Raw genomic sequence first — 18615 nt, 5'->3', positions numbered from 1 at the left:
CAAAGAGCTGTGTGTTTGATCTCACCTTTTACAAAAACAACAGTGATGAAATTCTGTGTGGAATTTGACAGAAATTGATAACTAAAATAGTACCCTAGCAGCCCAGTCCTAGCCCTCACCAGCCAAAAGCACATAGGGCTGCTGTCAAGAGTGTGCACTGCACTGCCTACTATGAGCCAGGATGATGTAGTGGTTTGGGAACTGGACTTTGACCTGCAAGATCCAGATTCAAATCCCCATTCAGCCATCTTCCTGGGTGACCTTGGGCCAGTCACTAACTCTTAGCCTCACCTCTCCCACAAGATTGTTATGAGGACAAAAAGAGGGGAGGAACCATGTACACCACCCTGAACTCCTTGGAAGAAAAAAATGTGAAAAACAAACAAACAAAAATACTGGGGGGGGGGGGACACAAAAAGAGGAGAGGAACCATGTACACCACTCTGAACTCCTTGGAAGAAAAAAACATGTGAAAAACAAACAAAAAATACTTGGGGGTGGGGGGGGAAATGACCAGATGGCCCTGGATAAGTATGTAAAACTTTTTCTTTCTTACCCCCCCCCCCCCCCGTAGGCCACCTGGCTTCCAATGGGTCTCCTTGGACCTATGCAAGATATTTTGATGGCATAAGTCTGAGGAGACTCGGGGTGTTTTGCGGCAAGAAAAGAGGTATAGGATCTCAGCATGTGCTGTTACTGCCACCAAGATCTTCCCCCTCTCTACCCGTTCTGCCCCCTACCATGAACCACCCCCAAACTACCTTCTCTAGTAGGGCATCTAGGAGCTGGTGTTGCTCATGCAAGGCCTCTTGCCACTTTTGGCCAATGGGGCACCAGTTTTCATACCAGCATCCCAGGCTTTATGGTATCAGATTGTGAAACCAAAGGATTGGGTTGTAAGAATCTCAAATTTAACTACCTACTGATGTTAAATGGGCCTAACAACAAAATCCTATAGGTTAGGTTGGCAACCTTCAGTCTCAAAAGACTATGGTATAAGCCTACAGCACTCGGTATTCCCAGGCGGTCTACCATCCAAGTACTAACCAGGCCTGACCCTGCTTAGCTTCTGAGATCAGACAAGATCAGGCATGTGCAGGGTAACAGTATACTCAGAAGTAAGTTCCATTTATTTCAGTGGGGTGTACTCCCAGGTAAATGTGTATAATATTGCAGCTTAACTTTCTCTAAATTAATTGGAGCCCAATCCTATCCTCTACCCACCTGCTGATGCAGGCTGCCAAAAAGGCACATGCTGCATTCAGTGGGAGGGGGAGCAACAACCCAAAAACAAAAAGGAGGTAAGTATAAACTCCTGTAAGCCCTGAAGCCACCTATGGGTCTCCTCAGACACATGCTACCCCATTTGGGAGAGAAGAGGAAAGGGGTGGGGAGCTTCAAAAAGGAGGATATAGGATCTGGCCTGTTCCTTCCTGCCCAGTTTTGCCTTCCCCAGCTGCAGCCTTACCTGGTTCAGTGGGCATGGCAGGTTCTGGTGGCAAGGCTGTGGTACTGCCATATCTTGTGGGATCACTCACAAAATGGTCACCAATGGAGTGCTGTGTGATGAATCAGCAGCTATTTCACAACATCGGAAATAACTTCTATTGTAATATGCAGTGCACAGCAGCCCAATCCTGCATAAGATTGGGCTCTTGGTCTCATTAAACTAGTCTCAACCCGTTGTCTGCAGTAGGTTTGACTATTCAGTGAAGTACATGGATTCTAAATTCCACAGAAAATAAATTAGAAGCTCTGAATAAAACATACAAATTCCAAAGATATTTTTATAAAGGGTAGCTCCAGAAAAAGAATCCTTGTATCTGGACAAGGGAAGATTGTGGATGATACCCAAAGTCACTTTGTACATATTTTTATGGATTTGAATAATTTCTTCAGAGTAGAAAATATGATTTGAGTTTTTAAATGTAAAATTTGGGTTTCCTTGGCAATTTATTCAATTTAAATACAGAACTAAAAAGCATGTAACTATAATTCCTCTTGAAAAATCATTCCTCTTCATATATAATCTTGACTTTAACTGCTTTTACATTTACCTTTAATAGCAAACCTCATGGATTTACATATTTTCTTAACTCAGCTTAACAATTCTTTTAAAATATTGAACAAATTTCAGAATTAGAAAAATATGCATATTCTTTGGTCATGATTCAGTACAGAGAAAGTTGTGTATGGAAATATGTTATGTTGTAGATGGGAGAGTAGAGTAGGAAGGTGAGACAAGATCAAATGAGTAAAACTTCCAGAACTTTGTAGAGAGCAACTCATGTACAGTATTTGTTTTTTCAAATGGTTACTTTGCCACAGTTTGCATGGGAGAATCAGGATTTACTTGTGCGAAATCAGATAACAAGAACAAAAGATATTATGAAATAAATGTTAAAGAGGAACCAAAGCAGCTGTAAACAGGCACTCTGCATTCTTTAATCCAGCATACTAGGGATTAGCTTTATGTATTACAGGAACATAGCAGTAGCAATCATTTACTCACTCCAGTGTTGCTGTGGGTCATACTATGCATCAAGCATTTTGGAGGAAAGTAGAGATCTGGAAAGGGTCTTGCAATAGCAGGGGTAGGGAGATGAGGGGAAGCAATCTGAAACATGCAGGAAAGGGAAGGTAACACCATACCAATGGGCAAGGGGCATCCAGCCCGTCCAGCCCTGGTAACCCCGGCTCACCCTTCTCGCCTTTAAAACCTCGGAGTCCCTGTTCATGAAATCAACCACTAGAATTACTTTAGTCAGTGCAGATCATCTCTGTTTTATGAGTGGAAAAGCTCAGTACAACAGTGATGTATCCTAGGGCACTCAGGTTAGATACCCAATGTATTTATGTACAATGGCTCCGAAAGACAGCAAATACTGCTTCTCTTTCTGCATTCTCAAATACTTGGAAGATATTTCTCTGAATCTGACAAGATTAGAAAGCTCTGTGGAGGGTAGAAGATTCTACAGATTGGAAAGAATATCCTAATGTTTAGAAAAGACTTCTCAGGTGGCTTTTATTCACAGTGAAAGTAACTTGGGTGCAGGTATACAGTAGTTGAATTGATATAGTTTTGTTATTGAACATGGTAGTGTTTTGGAAATGATTGTTGATAATACTTTGGAGCTTTGGAACACTTTTAAATATCTTTACTGGGATTTAAGAAATACCTCATTGCTGTAAGCATTGACTGGTTTGATGTGATAACTAAAATAATTGTGCCCTGTTCTCTGGCCACATGAAGATGTAAATTAACAAAAAGGTAAAGCACACCAAATGAACCAAGCCTGTGTTAAAGTCTTTTTTCTTTGTCCCAAATCAATCTGTTTCTCACTGGGTATCATAACCAAGTTCCCTGCATCACAACCAAAACACAACATTGGATCACCACTGAGGAGAGATCAAGAAGGTATTTTTGGTTCTTAGGCTCTGTTCATGCGTGCATGTTCACTTGATGACTACAACATAAAGTGACAACTACTTATACTTGTGAATGAGCCACTGCAGCTCAGATCCCACAGATAGAACTTTCATATTATAACACTTCAAACCAGTACATTTCACAGTTAAACCATTTAGTAGTGAGTCATTAAGTGAATAACCAAGTGATGAGAAATCAAGTGATATGCACACAGTATGGCCTGTAGTCTAAGGAAGAAGTTCTAATAGGGTATAAGAGTATACAGAGAGTATAAATTTTAACTAGAACTGTTATCAGTGTTCTAATTTTCCACAGTCCAATTGCTTTTAGTGCTTGCTCTGATTTTAGTTTTGGCTTCAATGGGAGCAAGGCAGTCCCTCCCTTTTAAAAAGTCTTTTAAAATTCCCCCCAGTTAAAACAATTCACTCAGTTACTGTGATGTAGTCAGACTACCATTTGTCCTTCTTTCTTCCCCAGTGGTTTAACTTGAAACAATATGTTGTATAAAACAGAACATACCAATGGACAGGGTGCATCTAATCCAGGTGCTCCTTGGTCTCCCTTATCCCCTTTAGGCCCCCTAGAGCCTTTCTTGCCCCTTTCCCCCTGTGAATAATAGTTTATTGAAAATATAAAGGTTTAGGATCATCCATTTCAAATCAATGTCAGAAGCAAAAACAAATTATAACAGTATAGAAAGAATTAAAGGCTTGATTTTCTTCCATTTAAAATTTTTCTTGAATAAATTATTGCTTATGTTTACCTGCATTTTAAATTTAAATTATGTATAGCTATTATTAAAACCTCAAGTGGAACAATAAAAAGGTTCTGCTCTCAAACATTTGTTAATAAAATAATCACCAGCAATCCAAAATGTTCTAGATGAATTGGCACAGGAAACTTGAGCTTGTATGCCAATAAAGGTTTCGGAATTCAAATTCGAACTTGAGCTACACTCACTTACTACAAGGGGCTAATTCTGTATTTTCCTTTGAGCTCAATGAAAAATTCTGACCTGATGCAATAAGAGGACAGCTTTCTGCATAAAATGATTGGTGGGAAGAACTGTGCGGCAGGAACAACTCTGACCTCCTGACTCGATATTGTTATTCTGCTCAGCTCCTGAGTGTGGTCTTGAAGGGGGACAGGTGTCCACCACCAAAGCCAAAAGAGCCAGAACTCAAGTAGGCATCAGAATAGGGTATTTCTTTGTTCTGGGATGGATCAAGTATAGGGTATTCCTTTGTTCTGGGATGGAAGATCTATATGTGGAGGCCTAGCCTCCTGCTGTGACTGAATATGTTTGTAAGCTGCCTTGGCATCCTAAATAAAAGGGATATAAAGCTGCTAAAAAAAATCAAAAGTCTGGCAGGCTTGGTGGCGTCTTACTTATAAGAAGGGCTTGAGCCATTCCCACCTGGCAGATTTGTTGTATCTCTTCATCTCAGAGGTGTGTTGCCTTGGAATGCCTTGCTTTCAACAAGCAACATGTTGGAGCCTTCCTCAAGGTTTGTAAATGCCCCATGATGCCTTTTTAGTTAACAGGCTGAGGAGCTTATGTGCAAGTAATTTTGCTTCACACCTGCAGCAGATGAGCAAGGAGGAATAGCATGCCCTTCCATGGAAAGAACTGGATGAAAGACACATTTTTGCTGGGACTATCTCTCTCACACAGACATCTACCCTGGTCATTCTCTGACAGGTGGGATTAGCTTTCCCATGAAAGCTGCAAAGCTCAATGAAATTCTATGAACTACAATCCAATTTCTATAGCAGTGGTTCCCAACCTTTAGGAGCCTGTGGACCACTGAGGCAAACATTGGAATTGTCATGGACCACATGCAACCCCCTCCATCCCCACCACACACAAAAGAATACAGTTTGATTTGGTAGCCTGTGGGGCTTGGCAAGACACTGGAAATACCAACTGCGGGGGCCCGTTCTCTGCCCTCTCCAGTGGTCCATGGGGAAACATCTGTCCAAGTGAGCACTCCTCTGCAGACTATCAGAAAGGGTGGTGAATGGACCCTCCCACAGCTGGCACTTCAGCAAGTGCTGGACCACCAGAGAGGGCGAAGAACAGACTACCTACAACCACAGCTGACACTTCAGTGGTCTGTGAGGAAGCGGTCTGTTGGTGAGACACTGGAAGTGATAAAAGGTGCTCATCTTTTTTCCCCTGAGACCTTGGGGACCACTTCTCAGGGTCTCATGGACCACTTGTGGTCCCTGGACCACAGGTTGGGAACCACTGTTCTAGAGGATCAGAGTTATGCTGTCATGGAATGATTCTGGATGTTATTCTGGGGCAAGGACAGAATGTAGCAAGAATATTCTTTACATTTTGCTCTCTTAGTTTTTAAAATATGTTCTTTCTAGAAGGGAACTTTAAAGATATTCTTTACTTAATAATGCCTACTTTCTTAGGTTTGTTTCGTTCCTTAAAAATAATGCAAGCTAGTTTAAACACTGTATTTTTTTAAACTGGAAAACACTTTTAAACTTTTAAATATTTTAAGTGGTACATCACCTAGGCCCTGCGATGATTTTTATTTAATAGGAGAGGTAAAATTGGTAAAGCAGGACAAAGCTGATCTGTCCTACTTGTGTTCTTAAAAATAGAACCTCAAAGGAACAGAAATGGAAGTCATAGGCCTTGTGTTATCCTCTTGAACAAAGGTGAAAAGACACCTTGAATGCCCCATGGAGGCCAATCTGTGTTTTGAACATCAAGCCAAGGACCAATGTTCAATAAGAAAACAAAAATGCAAAATCTTTCTCAGTCTATTTAGGAAAGTCAGCTACATTCAAGAAGGAACACATTTTGATAGGTGCATTTAGGCAGAATATATAAGTGGGATTGCTGGAGAGGAAATTCCATTTAGTATTTGGTATAAGGATTAGGTGGTGCATTTAGACAACATAAAAATCAGGCAGTGTAGGTATTTTCTCTAAGGGAAATAAATGGGTTTTTGACAAAATTAAGCTGACAGGAGAAATGGATGGGAGAGGAGAGGTCACCCAGGATCAAACGCTGGCATAGAGGAAGGATAATCCAGGAGAAAATGCAGAATGGGTTGCAGCAGGAAGAGGAGGAAGGACCCAGGAGAAAAGGCAGAAGAGCAGGAAGGGATAAAGGGGACAAAGGTAGACCTGTGGAGGCAAGGAACACACAAATACACACGCGCAAACACACAGACAGGAGAAGAAGAAAAAATTGCAATTAAAATAGCAAGTTCTGCTTTAATGCACAGATTAAGCATTGACACTTTTTCAGTTGGTTTGCCCAAATGTACGTGCTGCTTTCATTAGATGTCAGTCATCAGATGGCACCACATTTCCTTGACTGTACTATATATCTCCTGCAGTAACACAATAACCAAGGAATCAAATTAATAGAAAACAAGAACCAGACTAGATGTGGCAGTGGCAGACCTACAGGCTAGAATTGGGTCTGCTACTAAATACCTATAAGACAGGGAGGGGTGAGATTAAAGACACTTGAGGGCTGAATGAGAGGGATGCTGAACCCTTTCCTTGCACATCCCCTCCCCCCCCCCCCCCCGCACAACTCCAAGACTGAAAATAACTTTGCCAGAAGAAAACAGCTTGGGAGAAGCAGTTGAGATGGGGTGGTGGGGGGAGCATCCAGGCAGAATAAAAGTTCAGCAATTCCCTTCTACTTGCTCCTGCTAAGCTTTAAATTGGTCTCTTGCTCTCTCTATAACAGGGATATAGACTTGAATCCTGTGACTTGGTCCTAGATAGAGATGTGAAGGCCCGGGAAAAAACCAGAAAAATTTGGAAAAAAAACCAGGTTTTTTGTTTTTTTTTTATTGGAAAAATTGAAAAAAGAAAAAAAATTGATTATGGGATGTTTTATTTTAACATGATGAATAAAATATTTTAAGACAAGGTGTTCAAATATTTTCCAAATCAATTTTAAAAAATATGTACGGTATCAGATTATTCTAATTTCTGTGCACTGAGGACAAGCAAGTCCTAGGTTACGAACTGAACTCTCCAATGAAAGAACAAGATGCATTTCTTTCTTTAGGAGGTGCTGCGATTGTCACAAGATAAGAAAAAAGGTTTTAGTTTTGTTTTTGCATGTGGGTGGGCATGTTTGGTTCTGTTCTGTCCTCTTCACTAGGCTTCAAAGCATTGGAAGAAAATACAGAGCAACAAAAAGGATCTGAAAGTATATATTTAATTTAAAAAGGTAAGAGTTTACATTTATCTCATTCCAGAAAACTGAATCATTTAGCTACATTGGTTTATCTTCATAACCTTTCTGTAAATAATAATTAAATTACTACTAATCTGGTTACTTCCCCCACCCACAACTATAGATTAGTGTCTTCTTGCAAACTAGCCATTATTTTTCTTTCCTACTCCCCGCAGGAAAATGGTGAGACCAACATCTTGCATATGGAGGAATTTTCACATTACAAGTTCTTCTGAGAAGAAAAATGTGATTTGCAAATATTGTCAGATGAAATATGCATTTCCAAATGCTACCAGGATGGCAAAACACATTCTTGAATGTAAAGTGTCCTGTAAATATTAAAAAAATCCTTCATGGATCTAAGAGAAGAGAACCACAATGATGAAAATGCACATAGTTTTTCTCAACGTTCTCATTCAAGAAGTCCTCTTTCTACTCCACCTGTAACATCAGCAGCAACACAAAGTGTTGTCCCACCAGCTGCATCTTCAAGTAAATAGATACTGAAGACAGCTGCATCCAAAAATTATTCAATAACTTCATTTGTAGACAAGATGACACCTGAAGATCAGGAAAACATTGATCAAGCTCTTGCAAGAGCAATGTATTCTTCTGGAACACCATTTTCAATAACTGAAAATACATACTGGCAGGAAGCTTTGAAATTACTGAGACCATCGTACCATTTGCCCAGCAGACATTCTTTGAGCAAGCCTCTTTTGGAGTCGGAATATGAATGTGTCATAGAATCTGTGCAAGGAAAAATTGATGAAGCACTGTGTCTTGCACTACTTACAGATGAATGTACAAATGTGAGAGAAGGAATTATAAATTTTGTTACAACACCTCAACCAGTTTTTTACAAAAGCATTGAAAAAGGAGAGAACAGACATACTGCAGAGTATATATGTGAAGTCCTACAGAAAATTGGGAGTGGTAAAGTATTTGCTTTGCTGACTGACAATGCCAGCAATTTGAAAGCAGCATGGGAGATCATAATGGAGAAGTATCCACATATTACTGCAATAGGATGTCCATCTCATGGGCTCAACTTGTTTCTTAATGATATTATGAAACTGGGCACCCTTCAAATGATATATAGACGAGCAAAAGACATGTATACAACATGTAAAAGGAACTCATGTAAAATGTATCATCTATAAAATGATGTATCTATGTAAAATGATATATAGACGAGCAAAAGACATGTATACAACATGTAAAAGGTACTCATATTGTAGCTGCAGTTTTCGAGAAGAAGCAAGTAGAAAAAAGTGCAAAGAATAAAATAGTGACACTGAAGCTCTGTAGTAAAACTCGGTGGGCTGCAGTGGTGATCTCCTTTGAAAGTTTACTAAAAAACAAAGAAGCTCTTCAAGAAACAGTAATAGTTGAAGATCCGAAAGTAACCAGGAGTGTAAGAAACACTGTTCTTGATCAGGATATCTTCTGGGTTCAGCTGCAAAATTCCCTGAAGATTCTAAAGCCAATTGCTGCATCTGAATCAGATAGTGCACTTTTGTCAGAAATTCCTTATCTGATGACCAAGATAAAAACAACTGTTTTTGAAAATCTCAGTATATCTCCACTTACAACTATAGAAGAAAGTAAAGTGAAATATTTTATTTTAAAAAGGGAAGAATTTTGTTGCCATCCAATTCATGCTGCTGCAAATCTGCTGGATCCAAGATTCAAAGGTGGAAATATAAGTGATGACAGCACTTACTGCATTTGACTGGATTACAAAACAAGCATCACATTTAGGACTTGAGATTGGGAAGGTACTTTCAAATGTTGCAGAACATAGAACATCTTCAGGAATTTGGTCCAGGAATGCAATCTGGGATTCTACCAAACATATTCCTCCTGCTACATGGTGGCAAGGTCTTTGCACAACACAGCCACTGACTCCTCTTGCTTCTCGCCTTCTTCCGATTCCTCCATCTTCTGCATCATGTGAAAGAATCTGGTCTATGTTTGGAAACACTCACACTAAATCAAGAAATAAACTGACATGTGAAAGGGTAGAGAAGCTTGTTTCAATCTGGGCAAACCTTCAGTTTTTAGAAGTCCATAATAACTGTGGTAATGACAGACACAACAGAGTAGCTGCAGAAGCAGAAAGTGATACTGACAATTACAGCTTAGAAAATAATTCTGATTAAATTTCATGCCAATTCATTGAAACTTAGTCCCACTCCCTTCTATACACTTCCCCCTCTTCAATTCTTTTTATGAGAATGGTTTTTTTATTTATTTTTAATTAATACTGTGAAAAGGAAATATGAATAATTATTACTTCTGGATTTTTAAAAATTGCTTTGTGGAGGTTTTTTTGTCTGTCCCACATAGTAAACAGTTCAGGAAATTTTTGCTCCATTTGTTACAATTACAAATAAATATTTTTGTACAAATACAAATAAACAAATAAATACAATTATTTAAAAAGTAAATTCTGTTTGTAATAATTGTTTGGATACACTATATTTTTAATATGCTAGTCGTGATAATTTTATGCCAAGTCAAATTGTCCATAGTCATATCTTATGTTCCTAAAGTAACAGAATGACTTTCAATCTGGAAAAGAAAAAAAGTGCTAATGTAGCATTTTTTTTCAATTTTTCTGAAAATTTCTGTTTTTTCCCAAAAAAACCAGAAAAAAACTGGATTTTTTTCCGAGTTTCAAAATTTCTGGAAATTTTACATCTCTAGCACACTTAAATTCTCTGCACTATAGACTCGAAACTTGACTTGGAACTGTCAAGTCAGGGACTAGGAACTCAACTTCTGTCTGAGTCTCTATGCATATATTGTGTGTGTGTTCTTGCTTACATTTTTTTATCACTGCTGATCAGCTGGACAATGAGGAGCAGACACCCAGAAATGCCTACTCCCAGCTGATCAGCAGCAATCAACACTCCAGACTGCCTGCACATTTTGATTTCTGCCAATCAGCTGGGTGGCAGGAGAAGGCACTTACACCTGCTACCCAGCTAGTTAGCAGTGATCAAAGTGCCACAGGCTCCAAATTTGGCTCAGAGACTTCAGACTTGAGAGAATCGAACTTGAGACTCAACTTGAGAATTTGAGCAGGACGTGAGGATTGAGACCTGACTTGAGACTTTGAGTTAGGGACTTGAATACACCACTGCTCTATACACTTGAAGAGATTCAGCATAACCTGTGTTGGGTTGCATCTAGTCTAAGACATCTAGTCTAGTAAGATAATTTCTGTAGACTGGAAAGACTTCAGGGAGCATTTCATAGCCAAATTGCACTGGAAGTTAAATCATGGGCTGTTCAACACATTAGGTGCTTTTCTGAATTAAGTGTTACATCTAGAGCATCATAGTGTACCCATGGCTCAAAAAACTTCCCCAAGTAATGATAATGCAAAAACAGTAAATTATCTGCTAATGATGAGTGAAATGGATAGAGAAAATGGATAGAGAAAATGGATAGAGAAAATTCCTAATTTGTTCATGGCTAAAATATTTTTCTAGACTGAAGTTCTAGACTGAAAACAGTTTCTCATTCTAAGATTTTTAAGGTTGTTTATTTTAAAATATTATTTGCATTTCAGCAAAAAAATATTAATGTGTGACACTTTGGATCTGATTGTTTCAATGGCTCTCATCCATCAACTATCTTGCTGGAACAAAAAAGCTAGCTGCAGTTGTTTTCTGTTTTTTGTTAGTCAACAAAGATTTTTCTTAAAACTCTGTCTACATTTAAAACCAACTGAAAAAGTCTCAGGATCTTGTTAGCATCCTTTGTAGAAAAATCTGAAATTATAAATATTTTTATCAAGCGGAAGTCAATGAGTAAAACCAATGGTGGAATGATTATGTGACATCAGTCATGGAGCAGTAATGAACTGAAAGGTACAACTCATCAATGATCATGTTTCATTGGCAGAAAAGACCTAATATTACTTCAGCAGATGTAATATAATAGCTTTATATCAAGATTTATTTCTAACTTTGAATCTACCATATAGCTGCTGCTGCTGCTGGTCATGAGGTGGTTGGTACAGACTACTTCATTCTTGAACAAAAAAATGTGTATAATAATTTCCTTAGAAGAGGATAGGTTGCTTACGGATGCTATGCCAACACAAATAGTGGAGTTCTGCAATGAGGGAAACTTCATGCTCCTCAAGAATGGGAGAATCATCCAATTCCTCTGAAAACCTTCACCTAAGTTCAGATTTGTACTTGGAAGAGAGATCCTGGTCCAACGATCCAGGTGGGTGGAAGGCAGTGGTGCAATCCTTAGGATCACGCCGCTCAGGGGGGTGCAGGGGCTTGGAAGCACTTATCCAAGCCTCCTGCAGCCTCTCCAGGGTGCAGGGAGCCCAGTACGAACCTTTGTTAGAGCTCCCTGCAGCAGTGAATGTAAAAGCGAAGCAATCGTGCCCCGCCTCCGCTAAAGCAGAAGTAGAGTGCGATCGCTCCACTTTTACTTTCACTGCTGTGGGGAGCTCTAACAAAGGTTCGCACTGGGCTCCCTGCACCCTGGGGAGGATGCAGGAGGCTTGGGTAAGTGCTCCCAAGCCCCTGCAGCCCCCTAAGCGGCGCGATCCTGGGGATCACGCCGCTGCCTCTTTCCTGCCTCCAGGCTGCCCCCGCCCCTTAGGGGGGCAGAGGCCAGAGCCCACAGGCTGGGGCGTCGCAATGCCCCAGTTTGGAAAGCCCTCCTTTAATGGTATAATAATTGTTTTGGCATGTGATAATCCATAAATTATACACTTGTCACTATAAAGTGCAAAAATTGTTAGGCAATTCTTATTATCTTCTATGTGATCAAAAAAACTAATCATTCCACCATTTAAAAAAAATATCAGTAGCTAAAGAGGCTTAATTTAAGACTTACCCGGCTTCCCTTTTCACCTGGTGAGCCTTGTAAACCCTATAATATATTTATGAAAACTTTAAAAAAATTATCCATTTTAAATTGCTCCAAAACACACAGAATCTCTTGTTTTCTGTCATTAATTTCCCAGCAGAAACTAGACTCCTGAAGAGAAGCTACTCTGAAAGAAAAACTCTAAAAATCAACCCTTTAACAGCCCAACCCTGAGCTGCCCAGGGCACGTGGCTGCAGCGGTGCTGAGAACGGCTCCTGCTGCATACTGCGCACCTCAGCCTGCTGCGGGCGGCGCCTTGGGAGAAGGGGACTTTCGTCCCCTTCTCCCAGGTAAGGGAAGCAGCCCCGCAATGCGCCGAGCCCCACATGAATGCCTTGGATCCAGTGAAGTGGAGCTCCATGGGACCTGCCTCCCTCCCTCCCCTGGCACGCCTCCGGTTCACCCTTTCTCTGCCTCCTGCTTCCCTGGCACACCTCCTCCCTACCCACCTTCCGCATGCCTCCCCCATCCCCAGTACGCCTCCTCCCCACCCCCGCTTACCGTGCCATGGCTTGGTGGTCTGTGAGACCGCTGAGCACTGGAAGACGGGCACCTGCCCGGCGCTAGCCCAGCGCCGGGCTAGTATGGGTGCTGGCCCGGTGGTAAGCCTCATAGACGTGCCTTTTGGCAAGTTTGCAACAGTGTGTTCTGGCAGAAAGCCGGAGTGCCAAGCTCAGAATTAGGCTCTTAGTTAGCAAAAGAAGTATTCTTAGCTGGGGTTTGATTTGTTGTTAAACTATTATGTTACTTATGTCCTGGCCTTCCACAAAGAGTCACCCAGTAGAATTTTATACTAGTAGGGAGACAGTGGCTTACTACCTAAAGGCACCTGCTGGCAGGCAGCCCAGTCCTGAGTTGCCTGTTGTGCCAGGACTGCCGTGGCACCGAAATGGCTGCTGCAGCATCCTGTACACAACAGAGCAGCCTTTGGTGGCTCCTCAGGTGAGGAGGACTTTTATTCCCTTCCCCCGGGCAAGGGAAGTAGCTGCACAATGGGGCTGATTCTGCAGAGCCCTTGGGCTGCCGTAGAATCAAGAGCCTCCATGTCAGACCGTACAGCCCGAAACAGAGTTCAGGATCCACTGCAGCTCAGCTCCACCAGTCCTGCTTCTCCCCTGCCCCACTTCCTCCCCCAGCATGCCTCTTCCCTGCCCTCTCCCTGCTCTTCTCCGCCCTCACCCTGCCTCCACCCACCCCAGAATGCCTCCCCCCATGTCCCCACCTATGTCTCCACTTCCTGGTGGTTAGGGCAACTGTGGTGCTGCACAGCACCAGTGTTCCACCAGTGCTAGCTCAGCGCCGGCTGGTGCTGGTCTAGCTCCAGCCCTCAGATGGTGCTAAGAGCTTGCAAATGTGCTTTATGGCACGTTTGCGACAGTGTGTGCCGGCAGTGAGCTGGCACGTACTGTCTAGGACTGGGCCCTGAGTGGGCAACTGAAACCAAGTTTCTCACACATCTAGCTCCTCTACTGGAGGAGCTATATGTTAATCTGTTTTGATTTTAAAATACTAAGATTGGGTCAATATGAATGTTTTTCCTGCTTCAGGCTCCAGTAGGGCTAGATTACATGTTCAAGCTTGAAAGGTTCTCCTATGATCCTTAGAGTTTTGCAACCAGTCGGTAAACTTATTATCCTTTTCACTTTTGTAGACAGAATAATTACTTTCTTAATTAGTTCTCCCCCAAAGGCCATCACAGCAGAAGGTTCTCTTTCAGGAAGTTTAGTTAAAAATAAGGAGAACTGAAAATGCCTCTATACTTACAGGAAGCCCCGCTGGCCCTATTGGTCCCACAGTTCCAGAGTCTCCTTTACTGCCCTACAATTGTATTAGGAAGAGAGAAGAAGTTCCTGATTTTGGAAAAGTACTTTAAACATTCAAGAGATAGACCAACTCTGTATCTATTAGGTATCAAACTTATAATAATTCCACAAATTCATAATTATTATTTTTTTATGTTGTTATTCATAATTCCACAAAAAACACATTTTCAGCCACATAAACTTTCATCAAGCTAATATGAGCCTCCAAATAAAGACTCTTAAAAGGGAGGTGAAGCTGTGTTTTGCTAGGCTTGGCAACAGGATGGGGTTAATTAACACATAACTGAAAAGTGAAATGTTATTTATTAAAACAATTTTTTAGCCTTTGTTAGGCAATGTTAAGCAAATGCTTGGTCCTAACATGCTTTTTTCTTTCCTAAATGGTGTGTGTGTGTGTGTGTGTGTGTGTGAGAGAGAGAGAGAGAGATCTGGTCTGGGATAAGGTAGGGAACAGGGATTTAAGCATTTGCCACCACTGTGTTCCTGATATCTGGATTAACCCCGCCTGTAACATTTTTTCCCCTAAAGACAGAGAGGCAGAAATATGCATTAGGATATATTAGAAAGAAACCCTGCAACAAATCCTGAGATTGCCAATAGCTGCATTTCAGATGTATTGGCAGTTGTATATGACAAGCAGAGTCCTTATTTACCAAGGATTACTCACTCTCTCTCCTTTTGGTCCTGCTGGTCCTGGAACTCCAATTGGTCCTGGAGTACCCTGCAATTTTAGGGGAAAACAAGCCCATGAAGTGGTTTACTCATTCAAATTAGACAAAAACATGGTTCCTTGTGAGAAAAAGAAGAGCTGGGAAGGAGATCTTGGTTATGCAAAGTATTTACTTAAAACACTACAGCTTCTAGAGTTGATTAAGATGACTGCTATATATACAAAGGGAGACCTTTTCTGAGCAACTACAGTTAATATGAAAGTAAAGTCAAAGATGCTTCTTAAGCACATTAGATAATATATTGTCATGTAAGTGTGGCGGGATCTAGTGTGCCGAGGACAATAAAAAAGAATGTGTATGATTGATTCAACATTTCCCAAATTACAAGGGCAGAGGCGTTCTTTATATGGTATTTGCCTATATCTGCCTTCTGTGACCTTGGATGGAAACACATTGAATCTTGCCAAAGAGATTACACAACGTTCAGAGGGGTTGATCAGAATACTCTGATTAGGAGCCATTTGCCCATACTTTAGCGGAATAGAGAAATTAAGAGGGGAGCAAATTCTAGAAGCAAGTTCAAAGAGGTTTTGTGCCTCAATGTCTAGCATTCTTTGCTTTACCCTTTGATAAACTTCAGGGAATGGATAGAAACTTAAAAAATCCAATGAAAAACCAATTGATTTGATTTTTGATTTAATTTGGCTATACCATTTAGAAGAACCAGACTCAGATAGCATTCTGGATAGGAGACTGCCTGGTTTCACGTTATAATGTAATTGGAGCCAATAGCGTATGGTTAAAAGCCATGCTCTTGATACTAAAAGCGATTGTCCGGTCTCCAAACATAATGCAGAGTATGGTACAGATTTAGGTAAACCCAGGATAGCCCTCAAAAATTTTGCTTGGATACTCTCAAGGGTGTGATTTATAGAGCTAATCCAGATAGGGCACCCGTACAGGAGCTGTGCCGATACCTTGGCATTAAATACCTTGAGAGCAGCTGGTATATAACGATTGCCCTGACTAAAAAAGAATCGATTGGTGCTCTGCAAAGTGACACGGGCCAAGTTGGTAACCAATTTTTGATGAGTACCCCAGCAAAGATTGTAATGGAAGTGAATTCCAAGGTATTTAAAGCTTTTGACCTGTTCCAGTTTCTCCCCTCTGATAGACCAAGTACCTGGGCACCATGATTTTGAAAAGACCATAACTTTGGTTTTCTGAGAGTTCAGTTCAAGTTTGTTACATTTCAGATAGTCAGAAGTTCTATTTAAAAGTCGCTTAAGTCCAATAGGTGTACAGGATACTAGCACTGCATCATCTGCATAAAGCAATGCTGGAATATGCATTGAACCTAGTTTGGAAAAATGTCCATCTATCTGAAGCAAAAAGGGGGTAAAATCGTGCAGAAAAAGATTAAAAAGAGTGGGTGCTAAAATGCACCCCTGTTTCACTCCCCTTTCGACCTGAATTTTGGGAGTCAATTTCCCCGAAGATGTAAATTTAATTTGGCAGGTGGTGCCTGTATAAAGTTTCTGAATAAGAGTTAGACGTCTAGGGTCTATATTGAGTTTAACTAGTTTGTCCCATAGCAGCGATCTATTAACGGAGTCAAAGGCTCCTTTAAGATCCAGAAAAGCAACATATAATTTTTGATTTTTTAGCCTTGTGTACTTGTCAATCAGATGAGCTAAAACAGCACAGTGATCAATTGGTGAAGATCCTTTTCGAAATCCTATCTGATCCCACCCTGGAAGGCCCAGATCTTCCATCCAGGATAGCAGCTTGTTTAAAAGATGTTTTGCATAAAGTTTTCCCCCCACTGATAAAAGGCTTATAGGTCTAAAATTGGAGGGATCATGATGGTCGCCTTTTTTATAAATAGGCACTATAATAGCATTTGTCCATTCAGCTGGTATTATACCTGTTTGGTCCACCACTGTGAATAATGAGGATAGAATAGGGGCCCACCATTCGGGGTCCACTTTCAGGATCTCTGACAATACCAAATCTGGCCCAGGAGCTTTCCCTTGTTTACTTTGAGAGACTAGCTCTATAATTTCTTCAGTGGATACAGGAGGCCATGGGGTGGTTGCTGAAGGATTTAAAGTAAAAGATGCTAAGCCACTTTCACCCTCTTGGCAATATAGGGTGGAGAAAAAACGGCACCACTCTTGTGGGGAGATGACCATCTGAGAGCGAGGTGCAGTTTTCTGAGCAGAATTGGTGATTATACCCCAAAATTGCTTAGAATTTTTATGTTCTATGGCGGCTAGTAGTTTATACCACAAGCGGGAAGCATAATTATGTTGTTTTTCTTGGATCAGTTGTTTCAGCTGCTTCTTTAAAATAAAATATGTATCGGGAATTTGAATAGCCCCTGAATAGCGGTATTGCTGGTAAACGGATCTAATCTGATTTTTGAGATCCATACAATCCCTATCAAACCAAGGGGATATTGTTTGGGATCCCTCCCCTATACCACCTTTAGCAGAGGGTATACTAGTGTAGGAGACTAAAGTGGATGAAACCCTAGAGATTAATAATTCATATATCTTAATTTTTATCACTAGATCCCGCCACACTTACATGACTCCACTTCTCAGCAAAATGAATGGGATTTCGGATGAGGCAAAACTGAAGTGTCTCCTAAATGACTGCTCACCAGATGTGCTAGAGGGAATTTCTAAATTTTTACTTTTGGTGATTTCCAAGCCTTCTTTAATGTAATTTGTCAAAAAGGTTGATATTTTATGTTGAACTGTAAATGTTTTATTAGTAATTTAGTATCTTAACTCCGTTTTTGATAAATGGGACTAGGACTAATTATGTTTGCTTTTATGATTTCTCTATCTATGCCTAATAAAGGTTTATTCATTCATTTATAATATATTTTACTTCCCTGAGTTTCTGTTATCAACAACACTAAAAGCTGTAGCAGAATCAAGGGCAACATACAATCACATTTTAAGCCCTTTAAAAGAGGTGCGGTAGAGCCGGGTTAAGGAAAGTTTGCATCACTTTTTACATAGGCAGCATCATGCAAGTTGACAGGTCACCATGCCACAGGCAATAATGCAGATGTACAGATACACAGCAGAAGACATGAGAAGCCATCATTCATTTTCAAGTCCTCTGTTTATCCAGCTGCCATGTATATACTACTCCACAAAAGCAATGAAAGGAGAAATTCAAAAGGGGTGCTCCTGGCTCAGAAGTATTTTCCCTTTTATTACAAGTCATAGTAAAATGAAAAATTTAAATTTTGTTATGTTAACTAATTAGGCAAATTTGGCCATGTTCCAGTCTATAAGGCCATGTCATAAAATGTCTATATTTTATGTGTTTCTCTGAGTATATTTTGTCTATTTCCATGTGGGAGCAAGCTTAAAACCCAATGGTACTGTCTGGGTCAGTCAGGACTAGAATGAAATTTACAGGCAGCTTGCCAGACAAAGGAAAAGGAATACAACCAGCAAAACTGATTATGCTGGTTCTGATGGGTTTCAAGGAGAACCAGCAGATTTGCAGGGATGTTTTATCCTGGGAAA

At 40.6% G+C, this 18615-nt stretch overlaps 1 protein-coding gene across 1 annotated transcript in view; it reads right to left on the bottom strand.

Moving 5' to 3' along the window:
* The window catches only part of COL13A1 (collagen type XIII alpha 1 chain), a 132526-nt gene that overhangs the window by 5366 nt on the left and 108545 nt on the right, over nucleotides 1-18615 (bottom strand). The window contains exons 34-37 of the mRNA XM_066621401.1: nucleotides 15058-15111; nucleotides 14332-14385; nucleotides 12534-12569; nucleotides 3950-4036 (exon numbers count right to left, since the gene is read on the bottom strand). Of these exons, the coding sequence (XP_066477498.1) occupies nucleotides 3950-4036; nucleotides 12534-12569; nucleotides 14332-14385; nucleotides 15058-15111 (231 nt within the window). The remainder of the gene's footprint in view (nucleotides 1-3949; nucleotides 4037-12533; nucleotides 12570-14331; nucleotides 14386-15057; nucleotides 15112-18615) is intronic.

Source organism: Tiliqua scincoides, chromosome 3 (genome assembly GCF_035046505.1).
Source record: "Tiliqua scincoides isolate rTilSci1 chromosome 3, rTilSci1.hap2, whole genome shotgun sequence".
Taxonomy (NCBI): Eukaryota; Metazoa; Chordata; class Lepidosauria; order Squamata; family Scincidae; genus Tiliqua; species Tiliqua scincoides.
The sequence above is the reverse complement of the archived record's forward strand: the minus strand, read 5'-3'. Positions and strand labels throughout refer to the sequence as shown.